This window comes from Heteronotia binoei, chromosome 9 (genome assembly GCF_032191835.1).
Source record: "Heteronotia binoei isolate CCM8104 ecotype False Entrance Well chromosome 9, APGP_CSIRO_Hbin_v1, whole genome shotgun sequence".
Lineage (NCBI taxonomy): Eukaryota > Metazoa > Chordata > Lepidosauria > Squamata > Gekkonidae > Heteronotia > Heteronotia binoei.
Genome location: NC_083231.1, coordinates 26,522,540 through 26,550,216, shown reverse-complemented (window position 1 = coordinate 26,550,216; position 27,677 = coordinate 26,522,540). Strand labels below are relative to the sequence as shown.

At 45.0% G+C, this 27,677-nt stretch overlaps 1 protein-coding gene across 1 annotated transcript in view; it reads left to right on the top strand.

The window, feature by feature from the left end:
- LIMCH1 (LIM and calponin homology domains 1) overlaps positions 1 to 27,677 on the top strand; it is a 292,250-nt gene that overhangs the window by 124,719 nt on the left and 139,854 nt on the right. Inside the window, exon 3 of the mRNA XM_060246331.1 lies at positions 2,669 to 2,738. Coding sequence (XP_060102314.1) covers positions 2,669 to 2,738 — 70 coding nt within the window. The remainder of the gene's footprint in view (positions 1 to 2,668; positions 2,739 to 27,677) is intronic.

The following is a 27,677-nucleotide window of genomic DNA, read 5'->3' as shown; positions in this document are numbered from 1 at the left end:
CTCCATTCATGGGACTTTAATTGTCCACAGCTATCTTCTGTTCATTCTGTGATCAAGCATCTCTGGTCTTTAATTGGTTAATTTGCCACCGCGAATGATTAACAGTAGTTCTGCCAAACAGCCACCCGGCTCCCAGCAAAGGAGGCTCTTGTTCCTGCCAAATACTTAAGCTTCACTGTAAAGCCACATAATAGCTTTGTTTCGTGTGTGCCAAAAGCAGGTAGTTTTGTCCTTGTAGGGTGAATGTGAATGACCCGTGTCATAGGGTGACCCATGGCCGGCAATTTCCTGAGATTTCTTATGTTGTATGTTGAGATGCCAAACCATTATTGACTTCGTGGATTTGGCTCCTTTCCAGCCCAGAGTCTCATTAGGGATGGAGACCAAAGTTCAAGCAAGGACATTGGAAGTGGTTGTGCACGCGCGTTGGGCTGCACTTGTAGCCTGCTCAATTTTGTTACTTGAGACACAATGAGAAAACTAATATAGTTTGGCATAAGGGCTGCAAAAGGAAAGCCGTGCATCGAGTGAAAACTATGCAAAGTTCCAGCCAGAATGAGCATTCTCCATAATAAACTTGGAGAAATATAGCTGAAGGGCAGAAACAGAGGTGTAAGTAGTTTTTTTCCTACTAAAGCCGGGATTGAAAGAGCAAGTTTGGGCCTAGCCAAAGGCTTGGGCATGCCTAATGGAATTTTTGACTAATTTATATGAATGGCAGAGCCCATGAGGCAGTGGGATGCTTTGGAAACTCTGGCCAGTATCCAAAGTGGATTTACCACCTGAGATGGGAGGGAATGGGTTGCTACTCTTTGACGCATGCAGCCCTAAATTTTCCTTAGGTAAAGGGCACCCAGCTATGCGGTTCTTTTGAATCCAGGTTTCTGACAGCAATGCGCTGCACCTTAACTTAGGAGGAAGTGTCATTCAGCTCAGTAGAACTTACTTCCTCCCTTCTCCCATTTATAACGTTTATTAAAGGACAGTCAGTAATATCATTGCCTTGACCAAATGGCCCAGGCTGGCCTGATCTCTCAGATCTCAGAAGGGAAGCAAGGTCATCCCTGGTTAGTATTTGGAAGCAGGGCTTTTTTTGTAGCAGGAACTCCTTTGCATATTAGGCTACACACCCCTGATGTAGCCAATCTCCCAAGAGCATTGCCTTTCCAAGCACTTTCTGTCATCTGTGAACTGTTGCTTCTCTAGCACTCCAGTTGTTCCCAAGATACTATCCTTCATTGTCCTTGTTAGTGCAGCTGTTATGGGTCTTTTCATCTACTAAGCCTGTGATGCTATGTGGATGCACTTCACAAATCTCTCCCATTGCCATCTTCAACATGCCTCCAATTTAGAACTGTGGATGGGGCTGAGAGGGCAAACTAGCTGTAATGAACAAAGAACAAACTAGCTGTAATGTCTGTGTTTGTATGTTACATTAAAGTGTGGGTAAGGCTAACTGAAATTAGTAAGCCAGCTTCAAATCATGGTTTCAGAGCCAGGTTTAATACCCCTTAACTAACCATGGTTAGTGGAGTGGCCTGGTTTCATATGACCACACTAACCATAGGTTTGTGCTGTATCTGAACCAAGCTGTAGACTGTTCCTTCGTTACTGTGTTCTCTTTTTGTTACTCTTTATTTTTATTATACCATCAGTCTTCCATTTGAAATTAGGGTGGCTGGCCAGATCCAGTTCTGGAAATATCATAGAACTTTGGGGGTGGAGCCAAGAGACTTTGGAGGCGGAACTAGGAGCAAAGTTGTGACAAGCACGATTGAATTTTGAAGGGAGTTCTGACCATCACATTTAGAGGAACCATACTCCTCTTAAATGCCTTCTCTTCACTGGAAATAATCTAAGATGGGGGCACTTCTTTGGGAGCTCATAGAATTGGACCCCCTGGTCCAATCTTTTTGATTGGGGTGTTTTTTGAGGAGAGGCACCAGCAGCTTTGCTGAAAATGTGGTGCCTCTACCTCAAAAAATAGCCCCTCCAGAGCCCCAGATTACCCATGGATTGATTCTCCATTATACCCTGTGGAGAGCCAATCTCCATAGGGTATAATAGAGTGTCTAGTGGACATTTAATGCATGAGCCTCCACTTTCTGATAACCCTGAAGTGGGGGGGGGCTCCAAACCAGTGGATCCCCTGCCCCCAACTGAGGATTGGGAACCCTATTTGAAATATATTGCCAGACTCAACTTCTGTAGGAGAAACAGAAATACTGCAAGCTAAAGGATGGCCAAGAAAGAGCAGCAAGTCCAAAATCTCTTTGTTGCTGTGATTAGTGAGTCTTTATAGGGATCCGGGGACAATATGTGTGGCCTATTCATATCAATGCATTTTGTTGCCACTCTGGTTAGTCTCTCTGTTGTTCCTCTCTTTGGCTGAGCTTGGTGGTCATTCACAGGTTCAACACATGCTTTAGCTCCACTCATGCTGCTGCTACAGAACACACTGTAAACTCTTGCCTTGGCAAAGCTGAAGAAACCATTCTGACCGTAGACCATACTTGACTTGCTTAATTTCTGTCGCTAGTTAATTGCCTTCAGGTTTCAAGGTAGTGGCCTGTTGTATTAAGCCCTTGGCAATGCTGAGAGAAAACCATGTGAAGTTCAAGTCTTGTGACAAATGAACCACATGACAAACTCTTTTGTTTCACGGCAGGTTGCTGAACACCATAAAACCCGGACTGGTCAAAAAGATCAATAGATTGCCTACTCCCATTGCAGGCCTGGTGAGTATCTGTAACCGAGATGTGTGTAATTGTTTTGCTTACATGGAAATGTTGTGACAACAGTTAAACCTGGGCAGCATCACTGAAAATTCACTTCGCTGCTAGTGCATCTCATGGGAGACATCTCAAAGGGCTGTCATCTGATGACCTCTTTTCCATCACCCAGGCTGGATTTTCTTTTCTCTTTTTTAAGTTTAAGGAAAGGCACAGGTGGTGGTGGGGGGGGGGGTAGATTTGATATTTGCATGTTAAAATAATAAAGATGTTGATACCTGTATTTAATATTTAGGTAAATATGCAGTACATACACTTTGTTAGGAAGAGCTTCCTGACTGTTCTTAGAGTGGTTCCTCAGTGGAACAGAGTTCCTCAGGAAGTGGTGAGCTCTCTTTCTTTGGAGGGTTTTAAGCAGAGGCTAGACGGGCATCTGACAGCAATGCTGATTCTGTGAACTTAGGCAGATTGTGAGAGGGAGGTCAGGAAGGGATGAGCCAGTGCTCAGGGTCTTATGACCCTTTCTTATGACCTAGAATGATGCCGTTTGCTACTTTGGAGTCAGGATGGACTTTTCCTCCAAGACAGATTGGCCAGGGATCCTCCAGGGAGATTTTTTTGCCTTCCTCTGGACATGCAGCAGGTATCACTGGGGGAAAGTGGGGGATAGTTGTGAATTTTCTGTGTTGCACAGGGGGTTAGACTAGGTGACGTTTGAAGTCCCTTCCAGTTCTTTGTTTCTTTGTTTTTCCTCTCATCTGGAAGGTGCATCAACTCTTATTCCATTCTTGCGTCCTCCGTTTTTATGAAAGCACTTTAGAATAGCGAATGTTTCTCTGCTTAACTTGGAATGGATTTTGAAATGGATTTTGGTGGTGTGTAATAGTTCCCCCCTCAATATATACTCCTTTAATAGGTAGCGCACGTTTCAGAATTCTAGTACTTGTGTGTTATTGCTCTTAACATTTCAGAATGAATAATTTCAAATTCTTTGTTTTTAATGTTCTGTAACTTTCCAGGGCAAAGCCATCCATTCATGATATATGAATTTAATATTCTGTTACCACAAAATGATAAAAAAAATGACATCATGCCGAGGAATTAATAACCCAGGGAAAAAAGTATGGCTGAAGAGACAAAATATATAATGCCGGTCTATTCTTTTATTAGCTGCTCTGTACATCTCACACCTCAGATCTTAAATGTTAGGGCCAACATGAAAGACTAAAGATTGGCCTCAAGCCAAGAATATAACTAATACTAGGCATATTACATATGTCCACACAGTGAATGAGTTGTTACATTGCTTTGCCTTGTGTCTACATAAATGTTGAACAGGTGGAGACAGGAGTAGAAAAGGTTTAGTCCATCTAACTGTTTCCTTTGCAAACCTCTTCCTCTTCTTTCTTTCTTTTGGCCTTCAAATGGGAAGGAACCTGTTTCCCACTCCCGTTACACAGTGAAGTCACATTTTTATTGATGGCACAATATCAGTGATAAATTGTAACAGTTATCTAGAAAAAGCACACCTTTGCCATATGGCTGAAAGTAATGCAGTGAACATACCATTCTGAGAACCTAACTGCACAATAGGTTTTCCATCATAGGTCCTTGGGTCAATTGGACAGATGTGTCCAGGGAATTTTGTGCTTTCCGAGTCTTCCAGGTTCAATTCAGATCAGGGGCTGTGTCCTTGAGGAAGGAGGGGACCTAATCTGTCTTTCCTCCCAATCCCCTGCACCATTTCCCTGACCTGAAGGCCTCAGGAGCTAAATGCTTGCCATGTTGGGGAGATTTAGCATATGCAGATTGGCTTCACACCACTGGAGCAAAGACTGGCTCCTCAGGCCTTCTTCAGATCAGGCACTGGAGGGAGGCTTGGGAGTCCTTCTGAAGATAGCTCTAGGAATGGGCATGGACTGGGAAAATGGAGATTCATCCTAGTTCGTGGTTTGTGAGGTCCCATGAACTGGGCCAACCCCCACCCCCGCTTTGTGAACCAGTTCCAGTTTGTGAGGTGCGTGGATCTTCCCTCCCTCCTTTCCATTGGCCATGGCTTCCTGATACCAGCAGAATGAAAGGGTGGGGGGAGTATCATCCAAAATCCATTTAAAGGCAACGGTTTGTGATCAGGTGCCTTGTGGGAGTGGAGTCTAAGCACTGAATTTCCACTTTCTTGTGGATTTACTGCTTAGACTGCACTCCTGTGTGGTCTCTTTAAATGCCTTCTCCAAACCCCACCACCGGCACCAGTGTGTCTACTGACACAAACCACATGAACCCACCTGGGAGGTTCGTGGGGGCTCATGAGGTGGGCTCATGTTCATAAAGTTCAAAAACCACTAACCAGGCCTGGTTTGTGACAAATTTCAGTTCATAATTTGGTTTGTGCCCATTGCTAGATAGTTCCCTGAGTTCCTAACTAAAATTATTTATTTGTTTGTTCGTTTATTGGATTTTTAGTCTGTCCTCCCCAAACGGGCTCAGGGCACTATCTATGACCTAAAATGGCACCATGACACTACCTATGGCCTAAAATGCAGGTGGATCTCTTTAAAGTTGGACAGTTGTAGGCAGTCAGAGAGGTGCTGAATCCCACCCTCCTTGCTGTGCTTGCCTTTGAAATCAGTTGCGCCTCCCATAATTCTCCTCATTTTTGGACTTTAAGACTGACTGGGAAAATGGGACTAGATAGGAGGAGGAGGAGAAGAAGATGATGATGATATTGAATTTATATCCCGTCCTATACTATGAATCTGAGTCTCAGAGTGGTCACAATCTCCTTTACCTCCCCCCGCCCCACAACAGACAGCCTATGAGGTAGGTGGGGCTGAGAGATCTTTTACAGCAGCTGCCCTGTCAAGGACAACTCCTACGAGAGCTATGGCTGACCCAAGGCCATTCCAGCAGCTGCAAGTGGAGGAGTGGGAAACAGAGATGTGAAGGCCTGGGAAAAAACCTCCTCCCCCCATTTTTTTCCTGAAGCCTTTTTTGTTTTTTTCCCAAAAAAATTGAAAAAAGAAAATAATTGATTATGGAAAATTTTATTTTAACATGATGAATAAAATATTTTAAGACAAGGTGTTCAAATATTTTCCAAATCATTTCTAAAAAAATATGTATGGTATCAGATTATTCTAATTTTGTGCACTGAGGACAAGCAAGTCCTAGGTCATGCCCATTCATTGAAACTCAGTCCTACATTTTTAATATGCTAGTTGTGAAAATTTCATGCCAAGTAAAATTGTCCATAGTCATATTTTATGTTCCTAAAGTAACAGAATGACTTTCATATTCCTATTATACCATCTAACTGGCCTCCCAGCAATGACTGACACTTCAACTGAGGTCAATACTGTTGACATCTTAGGGCAGCTTAAGGCTGCCCATGATAATTACACCCCATGTGCTCAAACCATCTATGCTGTCTTAAATAATTTTTATTTATTGGCTTAATTGTTTTATATTCGGATGTTTTATTGTTGATTTTACTGTGTTAGCATGTTGGAATCCGCCCTGAGCCCTTTTGGGAAAGGGCAGACTATAAATGTACAAAATGATGATGATGATGATGATGATGATGATGATGATGATGATGATGATGATGATGATGATGATGAAAGAAGTGCTAATGTAGCAATTTTTTTTCAATTTTTCCCAAAATTTCCATTTTTCCCAGAAAAAAAAAACAGAAAAAAATCTGGGTTTTTTTCGAGCTTCAAAATTTCTGGAAATTTTACATCTCTAGTGGGGAATCAAACCCAGTTCTCCCAGATAAGAGTCCACACACTTAACCACTACTTCAAACTGGCAAAGATAACCTGCAGGGGAAGTACCCCTCTTCTTCCTTCCCCACACTTTTGCTTTAAAATTTTCCTCTCCTGAAATCTCACACTCTGCCATACCAATCTTGCCACCATAATGTATTTGTCAACCACTTTCAGTTCTTTGTAGTGGTGGGGACAAGGCAGAATAGAAATATTTCAAATAATAAGTCTAATGAAGTTAAAGGCATAAAGCATTGGAAATGGCAGTTATGGTGACAGTACAGGGGCTTGCGGATGGATTTCAGACTTGCATTAATATCCTCAAGGGGAGATATCAGGCGCCTCCATGTGCAGTTGGTATAATAAGAATATTAACTGTATATAAAAGTATAACTATTCCTCCACTGAAATGATGCTTTGTACTACACCAGGGGAAATAAATAGCATAGACCAAATACTAGCAGCTGTGCATTAGCTGTGGGACACTTCTTCCTTTATCAGCTATGAGATCTTGTTTATTATATAATCTGTACTTGGCTTAGGGGAGCAGTATATAATCACTAGGATGAATATACTTGATAGAAGTATGTATGAGTAACTGCATTGTGCAGAAATGAAAATGGCCCTTGGAAAGCCAGATTTTTTTGTCCTACTTCCTAACGTGAATCTGTGTGTGTGTGTATATATAATTTAAAAACCTCTGGATTGTTCTACCTAAAACTGGAAAATTACTTTGGAGGAACTCTCAAAATGAGCTCGAAAAATTTGAATTGGTGGTCAGTAAATCAAATCCCATGCATGCCTTTAACAAAGTTTAAAAGATAAGAAAAAGAAGCTGTCAAAAGCACATTTTGAATTGTGATATTTGTTATAAGAACACTGAGTGTATGCATCAGTAAAAAATGCTTCCTCTGATAAATCATGAATTCTGAGCCACTGCTTTTCACAGAATTGTCTAATCTTTCCCCTGGTGGACCACCAAAAAGGGTGTGATGCAAAGAACTGATTATATTGGAAACAGGTGGAGAACTCCAGACGTCTTGTAGAACAAATTTAACTGTTGTGTCTCTGGGTGCAATTCCACTAGGGTTGCCAATCCCTAGGTGGGGGCAGGGGATCTATTATTCCCTATGGAGACTGATATGGTACAATGAAGGATTGATCCTTGGGTATCTGTGGTTCTAGGGGGGCTGTTTTTTGATGTAGAGGCACCAAATTTTCAGCTTAGCATCCAGTACTTCTCCCCAAACTACCTGCCAAGTTTCAAAAAGAGTGGACCAGGGGGTCCAATTCTATGACCCCCCCCCCCCCAAAAAAAATTCTATGCTCCCACCCTTCATTATTTGCACTGGAGGGAAGGGATTTGAAAGATGTGCGGTCCCTTTAAATATAATGGCCATAACTCCCTTTGGAGTTAAATTATGCTTGTCACAACCTTGTTCCTGGCTCCACTCCAAAGTCTCCTGGCTCCCCCCCAAAATCCCCAGATAGTTCTTGAATTGGACCTGGCAACCCTACATTCCACTGAGACTATTCCCAGGTGAATTCTACTTCAAGGAAGCAAGCCTCTATGGCCAGAAAAGAATCACTGAAAGAAATATATCTAGAATAAAGAACACTTATATGATCTCTGATCTAATAAAGAGCTCAACTCAGAATGTACACCTCCCTGCCTCCTGGTGATATATACAGCCTTTCTGATTGGCTTATTAGGGTTGCCAACTCAATGCTGGGAAATTCCTGGCTATTTAAGGAGGCGCCTGGGGAGAGTGGCAGAGGACTCTCAGTGCAATACATATAATGCCATAGAGCAGGGGTGGCCAACGATAGCTCTCCAGATGTTTTTTGCCTACAAATTCCATCAGCCCCAGCCAGCATGGCCAATGGTTGGGGCTGATGGGAATTGTAGGCAAAAAACATCTGGAGAGCTACCGTTGGCCACCCCTGCCATAGAGTCAAAGCAGAGGAACTGATTTCTGTTGTCTGAGGATAAGTTGTCATTTTGGGAGGTCTTTAGGCCCCACCTGGAGGTTGGCAACCCTATCAGATGTCTGGTCCTCTTTATATCTTTGCCACTCTTTCACCAGTGTGCAACCTTGTAGGCATTCTGAATTTTCAGTACTGGAATTTTCCATGACATAGTTGAAACTCAGTCAGTGTGTTGGGGGCAGGGGGAGAGCTCTGCTTCCTGCCTCCTTTGTCTTTCCCCCTTCCCTGTTTCTCTGAACACCTGGCTTCATCGACTCATCATTTTGTAGTTCTTGATGCTTCATCTACTCCCTTCTGTAGCCCCCCCCCCCCGCTGCTTCCACTGCCCCACTCCCCTTTTGTACTTACATTTATTATATTCAAACAGAACTTGTTTTCTCAAATGAGAGATTATGGGACTTGGAGATCTAGTTCTGTGGCCTGGAAGCTGCTCCATGGACTCCATAATTGAGAGAGGTGGCTATAGTTGCTGTGAGAGTAGAGATGTGAAGGGGGAGGGGAAGGAAAATATTTATTTATTTATCTATCAGATTTATATCCCTCCCTCCCCCAACAGGCTCAGGGCGGCTAACAACAGTTTAAAAACAGTAGCAGTTTACAAACATATTAAAATTATATCTATAAAAACATTTCCATATATATTAAAAATCCGAGATGGCAAGCTTCTGTTTCCCATTATATTAATTCAGTGAGATTGTCGATGCTGAAGGTAATAGCCACCTCCCCCTAACCATTAAAGGCGAGTTTGAAAAGTTCGGTCTTACAGGCCCTGCGGAACTGTGGCACGTCCCACAGGGCCCTGATGTTTTTTGGGGAGGGCATTCCACAGCTAGAGCTCTGGTTCTAGTGCTGGTCAATCGAGCTTCACTCGGTCCAGGGATCTTGAGGAGATTTTGAGACCCTGAATGTAGTGCTCTCTGGGTTACGTATGGGGAAAGGCGGTCCCGAAGGTAGACAGGTCCCAGGCCATATAGGGCTTTAAAAGTTATAACCAGCACCTTGAAGCGAATTCGGAACACTACAGGCAACCAATGTAACGCTTTCAGCACAGGTTGAATGTGCTCCCGTACAAGTAGCTCCATTAACAACCTGGCTGCTGCGTTTTGCACCAGTTGCAGCCTCCAAAGTTGTCAAGGGCAGCCCCATGTAATGGGCGTTACAGTAGTCTATTCTCAAGGTGACCGTTGCTTGGATCACTGTTGCAAAGTCGTTGCGCTCCAGGTATGGAACCAACTGCCTTACCCGCCTAAGATGGTAGAATGCGGATTTGGCAGTGGCTGCTACCTGGGCCTCCATTGTCAGCAAAGGCTCCAGGAGCACTCCCAAGCTCTTGACGTTCGATGCTGGCTCTAATAGCGTCCCATCAAAGGCTGGCAAGGGGATTTCCCTACCCAGGCCACTGCAACTCAGGCACAGGACCTCTGTCTTCACTGGGTTCAATTTCAGTTGACTCTGCCTGAGCCATTTCACTACGGCTTGCAATGCCAGGTCCAGATCTTCCAGGCACAGCTGGACTGGCCCCTCAACAATAGATAGAGCTGAGTGTCATCCGCATACTGGTGACAACCCAGCCTGCATCTCCGGACAATCTGAGCAAGGGGGTGCATGTAGATGTTAAAGAACATCGGGGAGAGGACTACCCCCTGAGGGACCCCACATACAAGAGGATGCCTCTGGGACAACTGCTCCCTTATAACCACCCTTTGTCCCCGGCCTTGGAGAAAGGAGGTAAGCCATTGAAGGGCAGACCCCTGAATCCCCACATCAGTGGGGCGGTGGGACAGAAGCTGGTGGTTGACGGTGTCAAACTCAGCCGACAGATCTAACAACAACAGCACTGCTGAGCCGCCCCGATCCAGATGTCTCAAGAGGGCGGCCAGTACCGTCTCTGTCCCATGGCTGGAAGCCAGACTGAAATGCGTCTAAGATGGAAATGTCATGCAAGAATCCCTATAACTGTACTACCACTGACCTCTCAGGAACTTTACCCAGAAAGGGCAAGTTTGACACCAGCCGGTAGTTTGCCAATACGGCCGGGTCTGAAGATGGTTTTTTGAGGAGAGGGCATACCACCGCCTCCTTAAGGGGCGTGGGAAAGGTTCCTTCAATCAGGGACCTGTTGATAAGCACCCGCAACAGGGCTCGCAACCAGAATGGACATGGGTCCAGATCGCAGGTAGTGGGACGTACAGTACAAAGGACCTTGTCGACTTCCTCCAAGCTGAGTGGAGTGAAATGGTTCAAGATCAAACCAGGAGATGCACTTGGGGCCTCGAGTTCACTCACTGTGTCAAGATTGGCGGGGAGATCACGGCGGAGCAGCAGGACCTTATCAGCGAAAAATTCTGCAAAAGCCGATTTCCAATTTCTTATCGTTTGGTCTGCTCTGTGCCAGGTTTGTAAGCATCCGAATTGTTCTAAATAATTGGGCCAGGTGAGAATTCGCAGATGCAATCTGGGTTGCAAAGTAAACCCTCTTTGCAGCCTTAACTGCCATCTCATAGGACTTCATAAACAGCTCATAATATGTTCTTGTTACTTCGTTGCGGGCGCACCACCATCACCTCTCTAGCCATCTTAGTTGCCGTTTCATCAGTTGCAACTCTGGGGTGTACCATGGTGCAAGCTGTGAACGGCAGTGAAAAGGACGCCAGGGAGCGATCTCATCAATGGCTGCGGAGAGTTGTTGATGCCACATCTCCGCTAGTTCATCCAGTGAGTCCACCCCCCCCCCCAGGTTTTTAGTTTTTCCAGAAGAAAAAACTGGACTTTCAAGGGAATGCTAAAAACACACACAATAAAATATTTTGTCTTTTAAAATTGTGTGTGTGTGTGTGTATATATACACACACACATACACAGTATGTCACAGAAGTGAGTACACCCCCTCACATTTTGTAAATATTTAAGTATATCTTTTCATGTGAGAACACTGAAGAAATGACACTTGACTACAATGTAAAGTAGTGAAGTCTACAGCTCGTATAACAGTGTAAATGTGCTGTCCCCTCAAAATTACGCAACACACAGCCATTCATGTCTAAACTGCTGGCAACAAAAGTGAGTACACCCCTAAGTGATAATGTCCAAATGGTCTTAAAGGTGCCACTGGACTCTAACTTTGAGCCACCGCAGTGTTTTAGATCAGTGCCACTGTATCATGAGGAAACATTCCAGAAGAAATATGAAGATGATACTACCTCAGAATAAATCAGGCTATTCGTACATGAACACTGTCTGTTCAGAATGATGATGAGAGCTTTTCCAACTTTGGTTTATCTGAAATCCCTTAACTTGAGATAGCAGGAAATGAACACCAGACCTGACCCCCCGCTTACCCCACCCCACAACCTGCTAGGCCCATTTTTTTCTGCTCTCAGATGCTCTCAGATGAATTGATAGAAAGGCTAAGGGGGAGGCGGGGAATCATTTTTCCTCTCAACCTTTTCTTTTTTAAGAATGGTGCACCTGAAGTGAACAAGCAGCTTTGTGTTAAGCTTGTTTATTCCCAAGATCTTTGTTCTCTGACCAAACTGCCCAACTCTCCCAGGCCCAAAAATATTTTATCTGAAGAGAACTCTACTGAGTAGCGCCTGAGCAATGGCTCATACTTGCAGTATTTCAGCCCTTAGTCTACTCCCAAAAGTTCCATTAATGGTTAATTGGAGAATACACTTGTTTGGGGACTCTTGTTGTTTTTCCTTCAATAGACTCAGGCATTTAGCAGAACACACTGGAGCCAAAATAGACAACTTTTTCATGAGGAGTCTAGTGCTTGCCATGAATAATAATCTACCATCATTACTACCACACACAGTCCTGGAGGGGGGGAAAAACAAAACTTCCCAACAGCATCAAGCCTGGGACAAATAACCAATGTGGAAATGGCCAAAGTTAGCTTGTATGGTACCCATGGTTTCAGTTGATGCTTCATGTTTGAAAACCATCTTGTACAGACATGCTGCACACAGAAAGATGACATTCTGAGTAAACCCAAAGCCTTGAAGTTACAAGGGAACGTTTCTGTAGGAAGGTTTTCTTTTTTCCCCTCAAGTTTCCTTCCTGGTTCTGAATAGTGACACTGTGAGAAAATGAATTCCTTGTTTCAGTCTTATCTTTTGTTTGATTGGATTGAGTGGCATTTGTAGCATTACTTCAGTTCCTTACACTATTCCAGTGGGAATTCAGACATTTACTTCAGAGGGTGTGTGAAAAAGGACTCTGAAATAATAGTAGGAAATGGCAGAGGCAAAGTTGAGTGGCTGAACTATTGCTGCTCCCTGGCTCGTGACTCTCGGCTTTCAGCTGTAATGAGAAAAGCTCTGTGTACCACAATATTGGCTTGCAAACATGTCTTTGCAATACTTGTTGTGCATAGAAATGGAGGGGGAAAATGTGTTCTGTTGTTTGGTAAAATACCTGAGCGTTTTGTAAATTGTGGTACCTTCAATGGAAGAGAACTGTTGTGGAATGGATAATAAAGAACAGCTCCACAGAAAACTGGATACTTATTAGATTATTTTCTTAGGAAGTTGATTTTGGCACAAGAATCTGCGGGAACTTGGTTAGGAGTGAAAGCTTGTAAGGAGTGAGAATTGCCTATCTATTGGGGGTTTGTTCTAAAATCTGAGCTACTGCAAATAATTTCTGGAGTTTTTTTTTCCTGCTTTATGTGCTGAGTCAAAGATATTTAAAGGCCGTGTGTGTTTGTGTGTCAGATGTTAAATAAATGGAGTAAATTGGTTAAATCCCATTCTCAAATAAGTGGAATTTTTATTTGGGTAAAAAAAAAAAACAGGTGGTGAATTTCTTCCAAACATTTAAACACAGGCCAAAGTCCTAAAATGTTAAGAATCTGAATGGGTGTGCAGATGCTGGCAAATCATCAGGCCTTTTATTTTTGTTTTGAAAAGAACCCGTTTGTTTTAGGTACAATGGGAATGCCCATTGTTTTTAGATGACCCTGGAGGTCCCTGCCAACTCTATGATTCTAACACAACTTGCAACTTTAGTTGAACTCACTTTTTCCCCAGGGTGATGAGTCTTCTCTTAAGTCTTAAGTTATGTCCCTTTTTGCAAGTTGCAATGGACACACATAAAACCCATGTACAGTGTATGTTTGATTGTTCTTTGTATGCATGTTAAGTAGTTCTCATGCTGTAGTCAATGCATGAACACATGATACAAACCTCATATTTAACCAGCTACTGGTTCTTGCTTTCATTCATAAAGTGAATGTGTGTTGGCGAGGCCCGTAGCCACAAAAATTTAGGTGGGGGGGGGGGAGCCCTGGGGAATAAAATGTTAGGTCAAAGGGGCCCTGGGGCCCAAAATGGAATCACACACTTTAGAAAAGATCCCTTGGAGCGGCAGGAGTGGTTGCATGAGCAGGGGCAGCAAGGAGAGCGGGGCAGCAAGATCAGCGGGGTGGTGAGAGTGCTGGCGGCCATGAGAGCAGGGAGGAGGGGGCGGCGAGAGCAGCAGGGCAGCAAGAGCAATGGAGGCAGTCAGAGCAGGGGTGGGGGGTGGCCAGAGCAGGGCGGCAAGAGCAGCAGGGGTGGTGAGAGCAGCAGCGGCAGGGAGGGGGTGGCAAGAGCAGTGGCAGTTGCGAGAGTGGTGGGGATACCAAGACAGGGAGGGCGGGGCAGCGAGAGTAAAAGGAGGGACCATACAGGTGGAAGGGGCTTTGGGTGGAGTGGCCTTCCCCCCCCCCCTCCGGGCCCTCCCATAGCCACGGGCCTAGTGTTGGCCCTTTCTTACAAACAGATGTACATGTAGACAGGATGAACATACATTCCTTGCAACTTGTGAACAGGGCTTCTTTGTTGTTGGTGGGGGAGGATTGTTTGTTTTTAATTCAAAACAGCCAGCGCTGATTATAAATCTGTTTTCTCTCTGGTTGTTTTCCCACTCCCCACTCCCCATTCCCCTTTCCCTGTGGAAGGGAAAATTATGGGGACTTGCGCTCTACCCAGGCTACTTTAGGTTTTGAGCATACACAGGAAAGAACTGCATAATCCTCCATATTGTGTGTTTGAGTCTAATGGAATAGTCCTACACAGGTTTACTGAGAATTATTCCCCTTTTATTCCCATGAAAAGTATCACTTGGTAACTGTTTAGGAGTGCAGTGTTATTCTCTGTAATTCTTGGCACTTTGCACTCCACTCTGTGGGTGAGAGCAGGAGACGGAGTGGTGAGCCCGTTCCAAAGTTGGCCGTGGATTTAGTGGTGTAGACTTTGTCATGGCTAACCAGTCATTCCTATGGTTGACGCAAGTGCTAGTCTCAGAAAGGTCAGCTTAAAACCAAACCTGTGGTTTGGAACTGTGAGAAATATTTTGTCTGTTTAGCTGGGATACATGCTTTTAAGAAAATAACGGTGAAGTTAAAAGCAATCCAGCCCTGCAAATGAGCTCTGTTTTGTATATGCGCCTGCTCGTTTTATACCCAGGTCCTCCAGACTCATCTTGCAGATTTATTTTCCATTCCTTCTCTTCTCCCCCTCCCCGTTTCCATTTGATTTATGACTCTTGAAGGGATGCAGCAGTCACGCAGGCTAAATCTTTTCCTGTTCCTCCGTTGAGCCATATGTTGGGTTCATACTCATATCATATGTATTGTATGAAAAGGGCAAAAGGGTTCATTAAAGCTTTTGGGGGGGGGGGTATGGTCCTCTTGAATTAGAAACAGAAATGTACCCAGTAGTGGGTCATTGCAACTAAGGAGCAGTTGGCTGTAGAAATTATTAAATACCTTCATATCTAGGGCTTTTTTTGTAGCAGGAACTCCTTTGCATATTAAACCACACACCCGTGATGTAGCCAATCCTCCAGGAGCCTACAGGGCTCTTAGTACAGGGCCTACTGTAAGCTCCAGGAGGACTGGCTGCATCAAGGGTGCGTGGCCTAATATGCAAAGGAGTTCCTGCTACAAAAAAACCCCAACACCCTGTATCATATCTGTAAACAGGAAAGAATGTGGGGAAAATGTTTTGTTTCTGATTTCTGTTGCTTGTTTCAGATTTCTTTAATCAAGTCCTGGTACATTTATTTATTTATTTATTTCATTACATGTATAGATCACCTAATCCCTACTAATGTAGGGCTCTAGGCGATTTACATCATTAAAAACATTAAAAACATAAAAGTGGTGGTACAAATGAATACAATTAAATTAAAAGATCAAGAGGCAGAATTTGTGTTTTCTTCCCATTTTTGGCCTTAGGACGCCTCGTGGGTGTGGGGGAGAGGAATTAAGTCAGTCTATGCCAGGACGGGCACAGGAGAGGGTTAGTCAAAATGTGAACTGTCGCTGCCTTCAACCCCAAACCAAAATGACTTGTTTGATGCAGCTTCCTGTTGATAAATCACTTTGCACTATGGAATCCACCTTGAGCCTTAGTGAGAAAGGCAGGCTATAAACATAGGAAAATAAAATAAAAAAATAAATGGAATTTGAAAGTTGGTGGGGGTGTGAATTAAATTTGAATTAATTAAATCTGAAAGTTTGAGCAAGATTGGTGTATTTATGTGAAATTTCTTCAAGGAACTGTTACCTTTTTCTGCAAACCGTATATAAAAGTTCAGTCATTCTGGGAAAATACCGTACATTCAGTGCCAGCAAGATACCAACTTTACCAGTACTTTGGATCACAAAAAGCCCTTTGAAGTTCACAAAAATAAAGAAAGAGAAATCTCAGTATTTGACTGTTACTCGCCAATCAAGTCAAATGTTAGATGACTAAGTATAACATGATCTACAGGATTTTGTGTATTTGTGAACCTGAGTTACTATTGTATCCACTATTTATCCTGTAAATGTGGGTGTTGAGGACAGATAAGGGAACTTACTTGTTCTTGTTATCTATCTTGCCCTAATTCCTTTTGTATCACTAAATAAATTATCACTGAGTATTCTTTGTCATAACTTTGCCTTGCAGTTAGGATCACCAGCCCTTTGCCTTTGGGATCTTTATGGAGATGGAGCATGGGATGATGGGAGGCAGTATGGATGCTGTGACATTACAGCCCCCCTCCAGTGTTCTACAAATCCCCCAGATCTGTACGATAAAGACCATAGAGATTGGGGAAATGCCTAGAATGGCACAGATGCTGTGAGTTCACTTCTGGGTGGCAGTGTCACAGCACACACAACATTGTTCTCCTCCCATTTTCAATAACTAACGGAGAGATCAGTTCAGCTCTTAGATATGAAAATTGGGGTCAGGCAAAAATAATACGATCCACAGAATGAATTCTGTTGCTGCTGCGATTGCAGAATCTATCAACTCACAGTTATGTTTTAGAATTTCTCTTGAAGCTTTCATATTGATAGTTAATGCAGACATATTGCTAGGGGTTGGAGATCAGTGGTTTACAAATTGGAAGCTAACCTTTAGAGCATGCACTCCCTCCCACACAATCCCTGTGCTCCCAAGATCAAATTCCCATCTCCCCTTTAATCACTCCTGAACAGTTTATCAGCACTGATAAAACTAGTGAACGATTTGAATTTTCACGTTTAAGGGGATTGTACGGAGAGACTTCCAATTTAGCAGTCTTGTTTCAGTTCAGGCACAAAACAATCAGAACCAACTGCACCTGGTTCAAAACAAGGTTGGCATCCACCTGTCCCCCCCCCCCCCCTTCCTACCATCTCTTCCCTGGCATCCTCCCTCCAGGCCAAAAGTGATAAATTCACACTTTTGGGAAGGAGAAGGAAGTAAATGCAGCCAAGACTAACCTACAAAGGCCAGATTGCGGTGTGGGCAGGAGAGGTCCAGAGGAGGCCTTCTCAGCCACCACCCCCTCCCCATGGGCTGACAGCAGCGGGAGCCTTGGGTGAGCATGCTTTCTGACCCCTTGTCAGCTGGGTGGGAGGGTAGCTGGATTGAGCACTTTGAATTCTGGCAGTGATTACGTGAAGTGGGGGGAGGGCCTCCAAACTAGGGGATCCCGTGCCCCCACCTGGGGATTGGCAGCCCTAGTGCAAAGATTTGTATAAACCTTTCTGACTACTTTTGTTGCCCTGAGCCCCTTTCCCCCTTTCCATTCACCCTCTCCTGACCAGTTTCAGGTTTTGGGTGGCCATGGGAAGACAGTTCCTGGGGCTTCCACCAGCTCCCCTCCCTCTTTCCACCTCCAAACCTGCATTCTTTGTCAAGTGATTATAGCACATTAATAAGGCTTGCTCTTGGAAGGGGAATAAATGCAACCTTTGCCTAATTCTAAAGGTAGAACGTAGGTTTCCTTGAGGCAGAGATCATTTGAAGCTTGGATTACTTGCTTTCAGTTACTGAGAAAATAAAATGGCTGCAATCTAGCATATGGTTTTGCATACTGAAATCCTACTGATTTAATGGACCAAGGGCTGGATTATGGCCAGCGTCTTTTACGCTGTTGCTTAGATCTGAGTTTATAGAAACGAGTGAGAAAAGAAAGAATCGTTGAGTCATCTAACAGCCGCTATTCTGAGCAAATAAAGGGACTTTGGTCAGAATAACTGTTCAAAGAGACGTTTCTTGTGCTCTGTAGTTGCTTTTAATGCATAAGATTGCAGCAAATCCCTTTACAAATTTACACTGTGTAGAAATGCCAGAGTTTCCTGTAGTTTTAAAAAAATTGTGTAGAACCCAGGGAAATATTTAACACAGGGTGTTGGTATGTGACTGTTAATCAGTTTTGATTAGTAGTTGTTATTATTCTTCATTCAAGTTTTCACATGCCAATAAATGGACAGTTTGTGTGAGAAATACTACCTGAATAAAGATGAATAAAAAAGGGAACAATCTAGGATAAGGGAAAGTGAATATACAGACCATAGGACGTTTAAATGTTCGACATATCTAGTTTTCCTGGTCTATAACTGCTTCTCTTGGCCTGTGTTGTTATCTCAAATGAGATACCATGAAGCAGCTCAGAAAAAAATTGGAATTTAATAGACCGTTCTGCCCCATGGCGCAGAGTGTTAAAGCTGCAGTACTGCAGTCCTAAGCTCTGCTCACGACCTGAGTTTGATCCCCGGTAGAAGCTGGGTTTTCAGGTAGTCTGCTCGAGGTTGACTCAGCCTTCCGAGGTCGGTAAAATGTGTACCCAGCTTCCTGGGGGCGGGGCGGGGGGAGTGTAGATGACTGGGGAAGGCAATGGCAAACCACCTCGTAAAAAGTCTGCTGTGAAAACGCTGTGAAAGCAACGTCACCGCAGAGTCGGAAACGACTGGTGCTTGCACAGGGGACTTTTCCTTTCCTTTCTGCCTCTTACCTTCAGCTAGGGTTGCTGGGTCCTGGGTCCCTATGGCTCACTGGCCCCCAAACAGCAAAGTCCTCGAACGATGTCCCCGACACAATGACGTCCCACAGAAATGACATCATCATGTTGGGGATGTCGTGCAGCAACACTCTGGTTTGAAATCAAAACGCTATGATAAAATGGCCATCAGACTGTAGAATTTTGCCTGGACCCCTTCTCAGGCCCATTGCCATGCCTCTGATTGTGCCTCCCTTTTTGCCAACATGCGAATGTGCATCCTTCTCTTTCAGCTAACTTGCTTTCAAACCCTTCTGTTGCCTGCGTTCCCAGCTGCATGCATGCCCTTCTCCCCATTGTGCTGGACACCTTATGTAGTCAGGAGCACGGGTGGCAGGAGGGCTTGCAGGGAGGCCTTGGGGGATGTAGGCGGGGGCAGCAGCTGTGAGGAGCCCCACCATGTCCAGACATCTAGCGTTTTGCAGGATATTTTCACTGAAGCAATGGTTTGGACTGAAGAGCCAAGCCACTGATGCTTAGCATAGTGATAACCAGTGTTCCCTCTAAGCTGAGTTAGGGTGAGCTAGCTCACAGATTTTTAGCCTCTGGCTCACACATTTTTGTCTTAGCTCAGGAAGAATGACCCCAGAGCACATTAATTTATGCAGCAGTTAACAGCTTTAATGCCAGTAGCTCACAACTTCGATGCCAGTAGCTCACAGAGTAGAATTTTTTGCTCACAAGTCTCCGCAGCTTAGAGGGAACATTGGTGATAACAGCCCAGATTGGCACGGCAGCTCTTTCCCACTTTTCTCATGTTTTTCCCTGACAATCTTTGAGCACTGGTCACGATCATGCAAATTTGACAGCTCGAAAATAGAAAGAGTGGGCAAATTTCAGAGGTTTCTTTTTTCTCTCTCCCCTTTAACATAATAATGACTGTAGGTTAAGTGCTGTGTTACTGGAAGTATGTCAGTAATCAGAACACAGAAAGAAGCTGAGGAGGACAACTGATAAATATTCCGCTGAAGGCAAAACAACTCACTGCTTTTCTCTGGCCATTTTGGTCCGGAGGCCTCTGAAAGGGTCACTGGACAAGCTGAATGAAGGGAAACATCTGATGGGAGCTGCTGTTTCTGAAGCTGTAACAACATTATGAAACACACAGCTTGGAATGTCCCAAATTCTGCCTCTGTTCTCAAGCCACTAGTGATGAAAGCCGACTCCGTATCTTCGCTGCCACTCTAGGTAGTCAGGGGACTATGTAGCCAGGGTGTGGACGCTACTCTGATAATCCATCTACACATTACAAACTCCTGGGTTTTGTTGGGGAAACAACACAGAAGCTTTGAATCACACTTCTTTTCTGCTTAGGTTGTGTTTGTTATGTGATGTTAACAATCAATCCAATAGCGGGTCTGTGGCGTGGATGGGAAAATAGTGCCTGAGGAAGGCTACAACCAGTTTGGTGCAGTGATTAAATGTGTGGATTCTTCTCTGGGAGAACCGGGTTTGATTCCCCACTCCTCCACTTGCAGCTGCTGGAATGGCCTTGGGTTAGCCAAAACTATCACAGGAGTTGTCCTTGAAAGGGCAGCTGCTGTGAGAGCCCTCTCAGCCCCACCCACCTCACAGGGTGTTTGTTGTGGAGGAAGAAGATATAGGAGATTGTAAGCCTCTCTGAGTCTCTGATTCAGAGAGAAGGGCGGGGTATAAATCTGCAGACTTCTTTTCGCTGTGTGCTGTTGTCACAAATGGAAATGTCACGAATCTCCCAACTGCATGTGTGACAGAAACCCCTCATCCTGTTCCCCAACAAAAACAATAACATGTAGGTGGACCTTGAGTGTATAGTGCAGCTTGCTATCTGGGTCATTGACTGCATATGCTGATATGATGACTCCCCAAGACCATTGCATGGGAATGTAGAGAGCTCTTGGTTTGATGGTAATGCCCTTGTGTTAGCAGCTCTTGGATTAAGTGCACGTGTCTCAGGCCATGAATCAAGCCCTGACCTCCCTGCTACACCAGTAAAGAGAGCCATGCTCTTGTCTTAAGCCTGTTGGCTTCTCTTGCAGTGTACTAATGCAGGAAAAAGATGCAGCTGGTTGGAGGGGGGGATGCAGCTTCTGAACTGAAGTGGGTCACGCTCAGCCTTCCTGACTCAGCAGTCTGTTGGGTGACTCACACAACCGAGTGGTCTGTTTTACCCTTCCCTGTCAAACGATTAGAAACTGTTGTCCTGCTCTGTTGGACGGAGCAGCTGGTCTCCCCAATAAGGGCAAACTTTTGCTCTACTCACTAATTCCCTTACTACTAGCCAGCTTGCCTGCCTTGCTCCCCTCAGTGGATTGTCTGCTCAGTGACAAGTCATTCTGGAGTGGGCCTGGGTAGTTCTGAAAGGTTCTACATGGCTGGATCCAAACCGGCAGCTTCGGGTGCACCGGAAGTGTCTTAAATCTGGCCAGTTCCAAATGGAGCAGCCAAATCCTGATCAGATGCTCCTGTGCGAGTCACCCGTTTCCTGCTCCTGTGCGAGTCAACCATTTCCTGCTCCTGTGTGAGTCACCCGTTTCCTGCTCCTGTGTGAGTCACCCGTTTCCTGCTCCTGTGCGAGTCACCCGTTTCCTGCATGGGAGCAAGTTGCACACAGGGTCCGTCTACATGTTATTGTCTTTGTTGGGGAACAGGATAAGGGCTTTCTTTCACACACGCAGTTGGGAATTTCTTGCCTCTCAGCCACACACTGGCTCTTTGGCCTGATCAGACAGCTGTTGCGCTCCATCCCCTTGGCGCAGTTTGGGTTTCTTTTTTTCCATACATTTTTAATGGTCATACACGTATGTGCTCATTGCACATACACTCAGGGGTTGTTTTGTAGAAAAATAGGTGGTGGAGCTCATCCAGGGATCGTTATGCAGCTGCAATATTATTCAATGGACAAGGAGGTGGTACTCTCAGAAGGAGGAGGCGGAACTCTCAGAAAGGTTCAGGAGCTGTGCTCCTGTGAGCTCCTACTGAATCTGAGGCCTGCATACGCTCAAGTGCTGTGGGCGTTTTTTAAAAAAAAGACCACCAGGGAGCCCCTAGAGAGATTGGCAGGTTTACACCACCAATCTGCATCGCTTGTGCGCTCCGGCATTCAGACTCCCAGAAAGACGGGTGACGAGTGGCAGATGAATTTGCTACCACTTCCCATGTGGTAGCGCTTTGAACCACCTCAGAGGTGCTGGAGGATGAGGTGAGTACAGGAGCCAAATGGGCGGAAAATATGCGCATTTGAACTTTTTTAATCCCTCTGAGAGCCGTCCCTGTGTCCTTAAACTGCCCAGCTGGACCCAACCCATAAGGAATCTATTGCATGTGTTGGCCCCTAAGTACTGACCAGTGCATTCAGAACAATCGTATGGTACAGCACTGTGTTTATCGCCTGTAGGGAACTGGATTGTTGGGAAAAGGTAAGGCTAAACTAGAACTCAAGTTAAGGATTATTATTTTTTTTAACGTGAGAGGCACTGAAACATGCAACACCCACACATAAGCCCACAGTATTCTGAAGTGATAAACTCTCCACATCATTGCACAAGTCTTAGTTTAGCAGTGAATGTGGGTGGAATGTTTTTCTGGGACTCCATCATGTCTTGCTGAGATGTCACTCCTGACCCTTCCTGCCCATTTGTACCACTTATGCTTGAGAGCCAGTTTGGTGTAGTGGTTAAGTGAGTGGACTCTTATCTGGGAGAACTGGGTTTGATTCCCCACTCCTCCACTTGCAGCTGCTGGAATGGCCTCGCAAGAGTTGTCCTTGAAAGGGCAGCTTGTGTGAGAGCCCTCTCAGCCCCACTTACCTCACAGGGTGTCTGTGATAATAAGGAGATACTAAGCCACTATGAGATTCAGAGTGAAGGAAAAGGAAAGGTCCCCTGTGCAAGCACCAGTCGTTTCCGACTCTGGGGTGATGTTGCTTTCACAACGTTTTCACAGCAGACTTTTTACGGGGTGGTTTGCCATTGCCCTCCCCAGTCCTCTACACTTCTCCCCCAGCAAACTGGGTACTCATTTTACCGTAGGATGGAAAGCTGAGTCAACCTTGAGCCGGCTACCTGAAAACCCAGCTTCTGCCGGGGATTGAACTCAGGTCGTGAGCAGAGTTTAGGACTGCAGTACTGCAGCTTTAACACTCTGCGCCACGGGGCTATTTCAGAGTGAAGAGCAGCGTATAAATCCAATATCATCATCATCTTCTTCTTCTTCACGTCAAGGAGTACAAGACTGGATTTCGCTCTGATTATCTGTGCTTGATGAAGTCAACCTTGCTATGTTGAAAATCGTGTTTATTCTTTTGACAAAACCTCTGTAAAGCATCAGCTGTTAAACTGATCGAGGTTTATTATTTGTTCTTTTGTAATATTTTGATAGTGTTGTGGTTACACCTAAAGTACACTGGTTTTGTAGCTGGTGTCCCAGTCCTACTTTCTTGGCCTTAGTTGTGTGTAGTTCTTTGCTCTCTGTTGCTGGCAAGCCAGGATCAGATTGAGTTGGTAATTTTGTTCTGGTTGGCCTCAAATGCTCTTTTGTCCATAGTTGGGGTTTTTTTTTAAATCTAATCACAAACTTAATTTTCACAAATGCCATTACACAATCTCTTTAGCTATTCAGCCCCTCTATTATTTAATTCTTTAACATATAAAACTGATCTGAAGAACTAAAATCTTTTAAAGATCTTCCCTTTGACATAGCTTTTAGGATACAGTGAGAGTGGTCGTGAGAAATGTCTTGGAATGTTTTCCTTGAAAGGACAAAAAGCAAAATGGGGATGGGGAGTGGGAGTGGGGGGGTGGAGTTAGCAGGCAAAGCCATAATAGACAATATTAAAAAAAATGTAAACTGTAAAGTTGTTTATTTTGCATATTATGCCAGAATTGTATCTAATGATTTTAAAAGGCACGTGATAAAGTCCTTTTCCTGTGTAGAGTTTAATATAACTTTTGAAAGTCTTAGCACAAATATCAGGGTAGGTTTGGAAATAAGAGGAAGAAATCTTTCTTGCTGCAGTATAACAAATAGTGATAAGTAGAACCAGAGCTTTGGGAGGGGAGGGTAGAAAAAGCCCAACATGAGCTCATTTGCATATTAGGCCACGTCCCCGATCTCTCCATTGCTTCACGTGGCTTTTTTGGTAGAAAAAGCCTAGCAGGGACTCATTTGCATATTAGGCCACACACCCCGACTCCATAATCTATTGGCTTGAATTTGGGCTAATTCACATGATGTAGAGTACACAGGTTGAATCTAGAGTCTCCACCTTGTGTAAAGGTCAGAAGTGAACTGTGGGTTTTCAGTTCACATATGCAGGGACTGGAGCCCGATTCAAAGCAGAACCACAGCATGCCTGGAGAAGGAGCTTCCATCTCCCCACACCGGCGGTGTTTTCTCAACCTGAAGTGGCCCTGGGTGAGGTGCTGTTAGGCCTCCTGGGAAACGCATGGATTTCTCCATTGGACGGAATGACATTGCCCTTACAGAAGTGGTTTTAAGTATTTTGTTATGGCTGGATTACTAGTTGGCTAAAGCGGGGCTGCTGTTCTCCACTTGACTGAGGTTCCAAAGGGATGGAGATCATGGTAAGCCGGACTCATCCTGGAGACTGACAGATAAAACTGGTTTCCAAGAGTGTCTTGAATGACTCATTAATCCAGAGGAGTTAGCCGTGTTAGTCTGTTGCTGCAAAAATAGCAGAGAGTCCAGTAGCACCTTTAAGATTAACAATTTTTTCCTGTAGCATAAGCTTTTGAGAAACACAGCTCTCTTCATCTCTTTGCATCTGACAAAGAGAGCTGTGTTTCTTGAAAGCTTATGCTACAATAAAAGTTGCTAGTCTCTGGCTAAGTCCAGACCGGCTCTTTAAACCAACACAGGGACGGCCCCTGTGTGGCTCAAAAAATGCAGGCCACACAAGCACCCACTCCCCTGCTCACCTTGTCCCTTGCTGTCCGTAGAGCGCCTTAAAAAGCTACCACTTACTAAGTGGTAGCAAATTGCAAGGTGTTTCCAAGGTGCCTTTCCCAGCCATCTGGATCCCCAGGAAGCTCCCGGGAAGCAGCAGTAAGCCACATGCATACTTTGGATGCGCCTCTGAAGCACCTGCAACCCATCCCTGTTCCAGCAGTGGGCTGCATGCCATCTGAATGCCCCAGAGCGCTTCTGTTTGTGCTGGCTTACCTCCAGGTTGGCACACTGCTGCCCCAAGTTAGCGGTCCGTACCCTGCCTTTCAGGTGCTACTGAACTCTGCTATTTTTGATGGTGGTGATGATATTGGATTTATATCCCGCCCTCCACTCCAAGTTTCAGAGTGGCTCAAAATCTCCTTTATCTTCCTCCCCCACAATAGTCACCCTGTGAGGTGGGTGGGGCTGAGAGGGCTCTTACAGCAGCTGCCCTTTCAAGGACAACGTCTGTCAGAGCTATGGCTGACCCAAGGCCATTACAGCAGGTGCAAGTGGAGGAGTGGGGAATCAAACCCGGATCTCCCAGATAAGAGTCCACACACTTAACCACTACACCGAACTGGCTCTCAGCCCCACCTGCCTTATGGTGTGACTCATTAGTAGTTTGGCGAAATGTTCTGTCAAAGCCCCTAGTTGACTCCAGGAATAGGGAGCTTACTTGAACCGCTGATGCAGTGGTTTCTAGGTGTTTGCTTCTTGTTGATAGAATGGAAGAGTTGGCTCAGTGGAGGAGCAGGTGCGCTTTGCATGGACAAAGACCCAGGCTCCGTTCGTGACATTTTCCATCAAAGGGTCTTAATTAAACAGGTACTTGAAAATACCTTTCACTTCCAGAGATCCAGGAGAGCAGATGCCAGTTAATGTGCACTATACTGAGGAAACATTTGCTTGACTTGGTGTTTGGCTGCTTCGTATGTTCCTGTGACTTCTCCAGGAAGAAGCAAATGGCAAGCAGAAGAAAGCGATTAAGAAAGGAGCGCCTCCCCCACTGACACAAGTAACTAACTATGAAGGAGGAGGAGGAGGAGAAGGAGGAGATTTAGTACCTTGCCCTTCACTACCCGAAAGAGTCTTGGAGCAGCTTACAGTCTCCTTCCCTTCCTCTGCCCACAGCAGACACCATGAGGTAGGTGGGGCTGAGAGAACTGCTCTTGAGAGAACGGCTCTGAGAGAACTGTGATCGACCCAAGATCTCCCAGCAGCTGCATGTGCAGGAGTGGGGAATCAAACCCAGTTCTCCAGATTCGAGTTCGCCACTCTACACCAAGCTGTTTCTTGACCACTTTGATTGCTGCTTCCACAGGAAAGGTGAGCTATAAATGTTTTGATAATAGAGAAAGAGGGCTATTTGAAACACCTGTACCAGAGGGGAATTTCATGCTCTCCTGGGGTGCAGTCACACGTACCATTAGTGACGACACAGCACCGTCTGGCTGACGGATTAAATGTGTTCGCTCAGACATGCACATCTGGCAATCGAGCGTCATCCGGGGTCATCCAGGCTTGCTACGCATGACTGCAGCATTAATTTGACAGTACATAAAGTCCGGCCCTTTTTCAAAACAGCGGCACAAGATTGGCTTTTTGTTGTTTGGACAGCTCACGCGCAATACTGCCTCTCACCTTTTTTTTTTTTTTTAAAAAAAGCCCCAGCAGACATGCGCATTGCCAGATCATCCGGGAATCTGAGGTGACGCTTCTGCTTCTCCAATCAACACAGGATCGGAGGTGGGGAGGGAAAGTTATCCCACTATTCAGAACAGGAAAAAATTCTTTTTTTTCCATGTGGAGGATTTCAAGATATCATTGTCACTGCCAATTCTAGGAAAATAATTCCTGGCAGTTCCCTGGTTTGGATCGGCAACGTTAATTCTGGAAACTTTCGCCCTTCCCCCCTGCCTCTGAAGAAAGTTTTGATTTCCCAGCTCCAAACAGTTGGGCGCATGTTCAATGGACCCCCTCCCCTCCCAGAAATCACCATCTGATTACGCAAGCTCCAAGAAAGGAGCGTGATAGTATTGGATGTCTGATCGCGCACAACAGAATGAATCGCATTCTTGGATGCTCGTCTGAACTGCCCTGCATCGAATCAATATTCAGCAGTTCAGATTTGAGCGCTACACACACGCTTTTAATGGTAGGTGTGACCGCATCCCTGGTCCTCCTTTTCTTTTTTTCTACTCTATTGTCCTGCCTTCCTGGCTGTATTCTTTCAACCAGTCTTTGCCCTGATCTTCATGCCTTCTCACTGCTTCTTCCCTGCCCACCAGTCATCTTCAGGAATCAGTGAAGTAAATGACTACTGAAATCATCACAAATGGTAGCCATTTTAGATTTCCGGGGTAACGACAACCATTTAGGTTTCTTGGGTAGCCACAGACAAAATCAGTGATGAGGTTGCCTAGGCATAGGACTGCCAAGCTCCCGCTGGGGACAGGGGATCCCCTGGTCTGGAGGGCCCTAACCCACTGGCAGGGAGCCCCATTGCCATGTGACATGCCCTGCGCAATGATGTCACCTGGAAGTGACATCATCATGCCAGGGACACTCTAGGAATCATGGCAAAACTGGATGATACCATAGAGTTTTATTGCAAATCCTAGAATGTCCACAGCATGATGCTCTAGGAACCACAGTAAAACTCTATGGTGCCATAGAGCTTTATCAGGAGTCCTAGAATGTCCCTGGTGCAATGTCCCCGGTGCGATGATGTCACTTTTGGGTAACGTCATCGCACAAGGCACGTTGCGCATAAGAGGGAACAGTCCCTCTCCACAACGGTGGAGGGACTTGGCAACCATACCTAGGCAGTTCAAAATGGGCACAGAGAACTTGAGAGATGATCTTGCAAGATTTCTTCACAAACTGTTTGTTTCTTCCTCTCCTCCCCTTTTTGTTAGAAACATCTCCCCCTTCCTGTACTAGGCCTATTGTG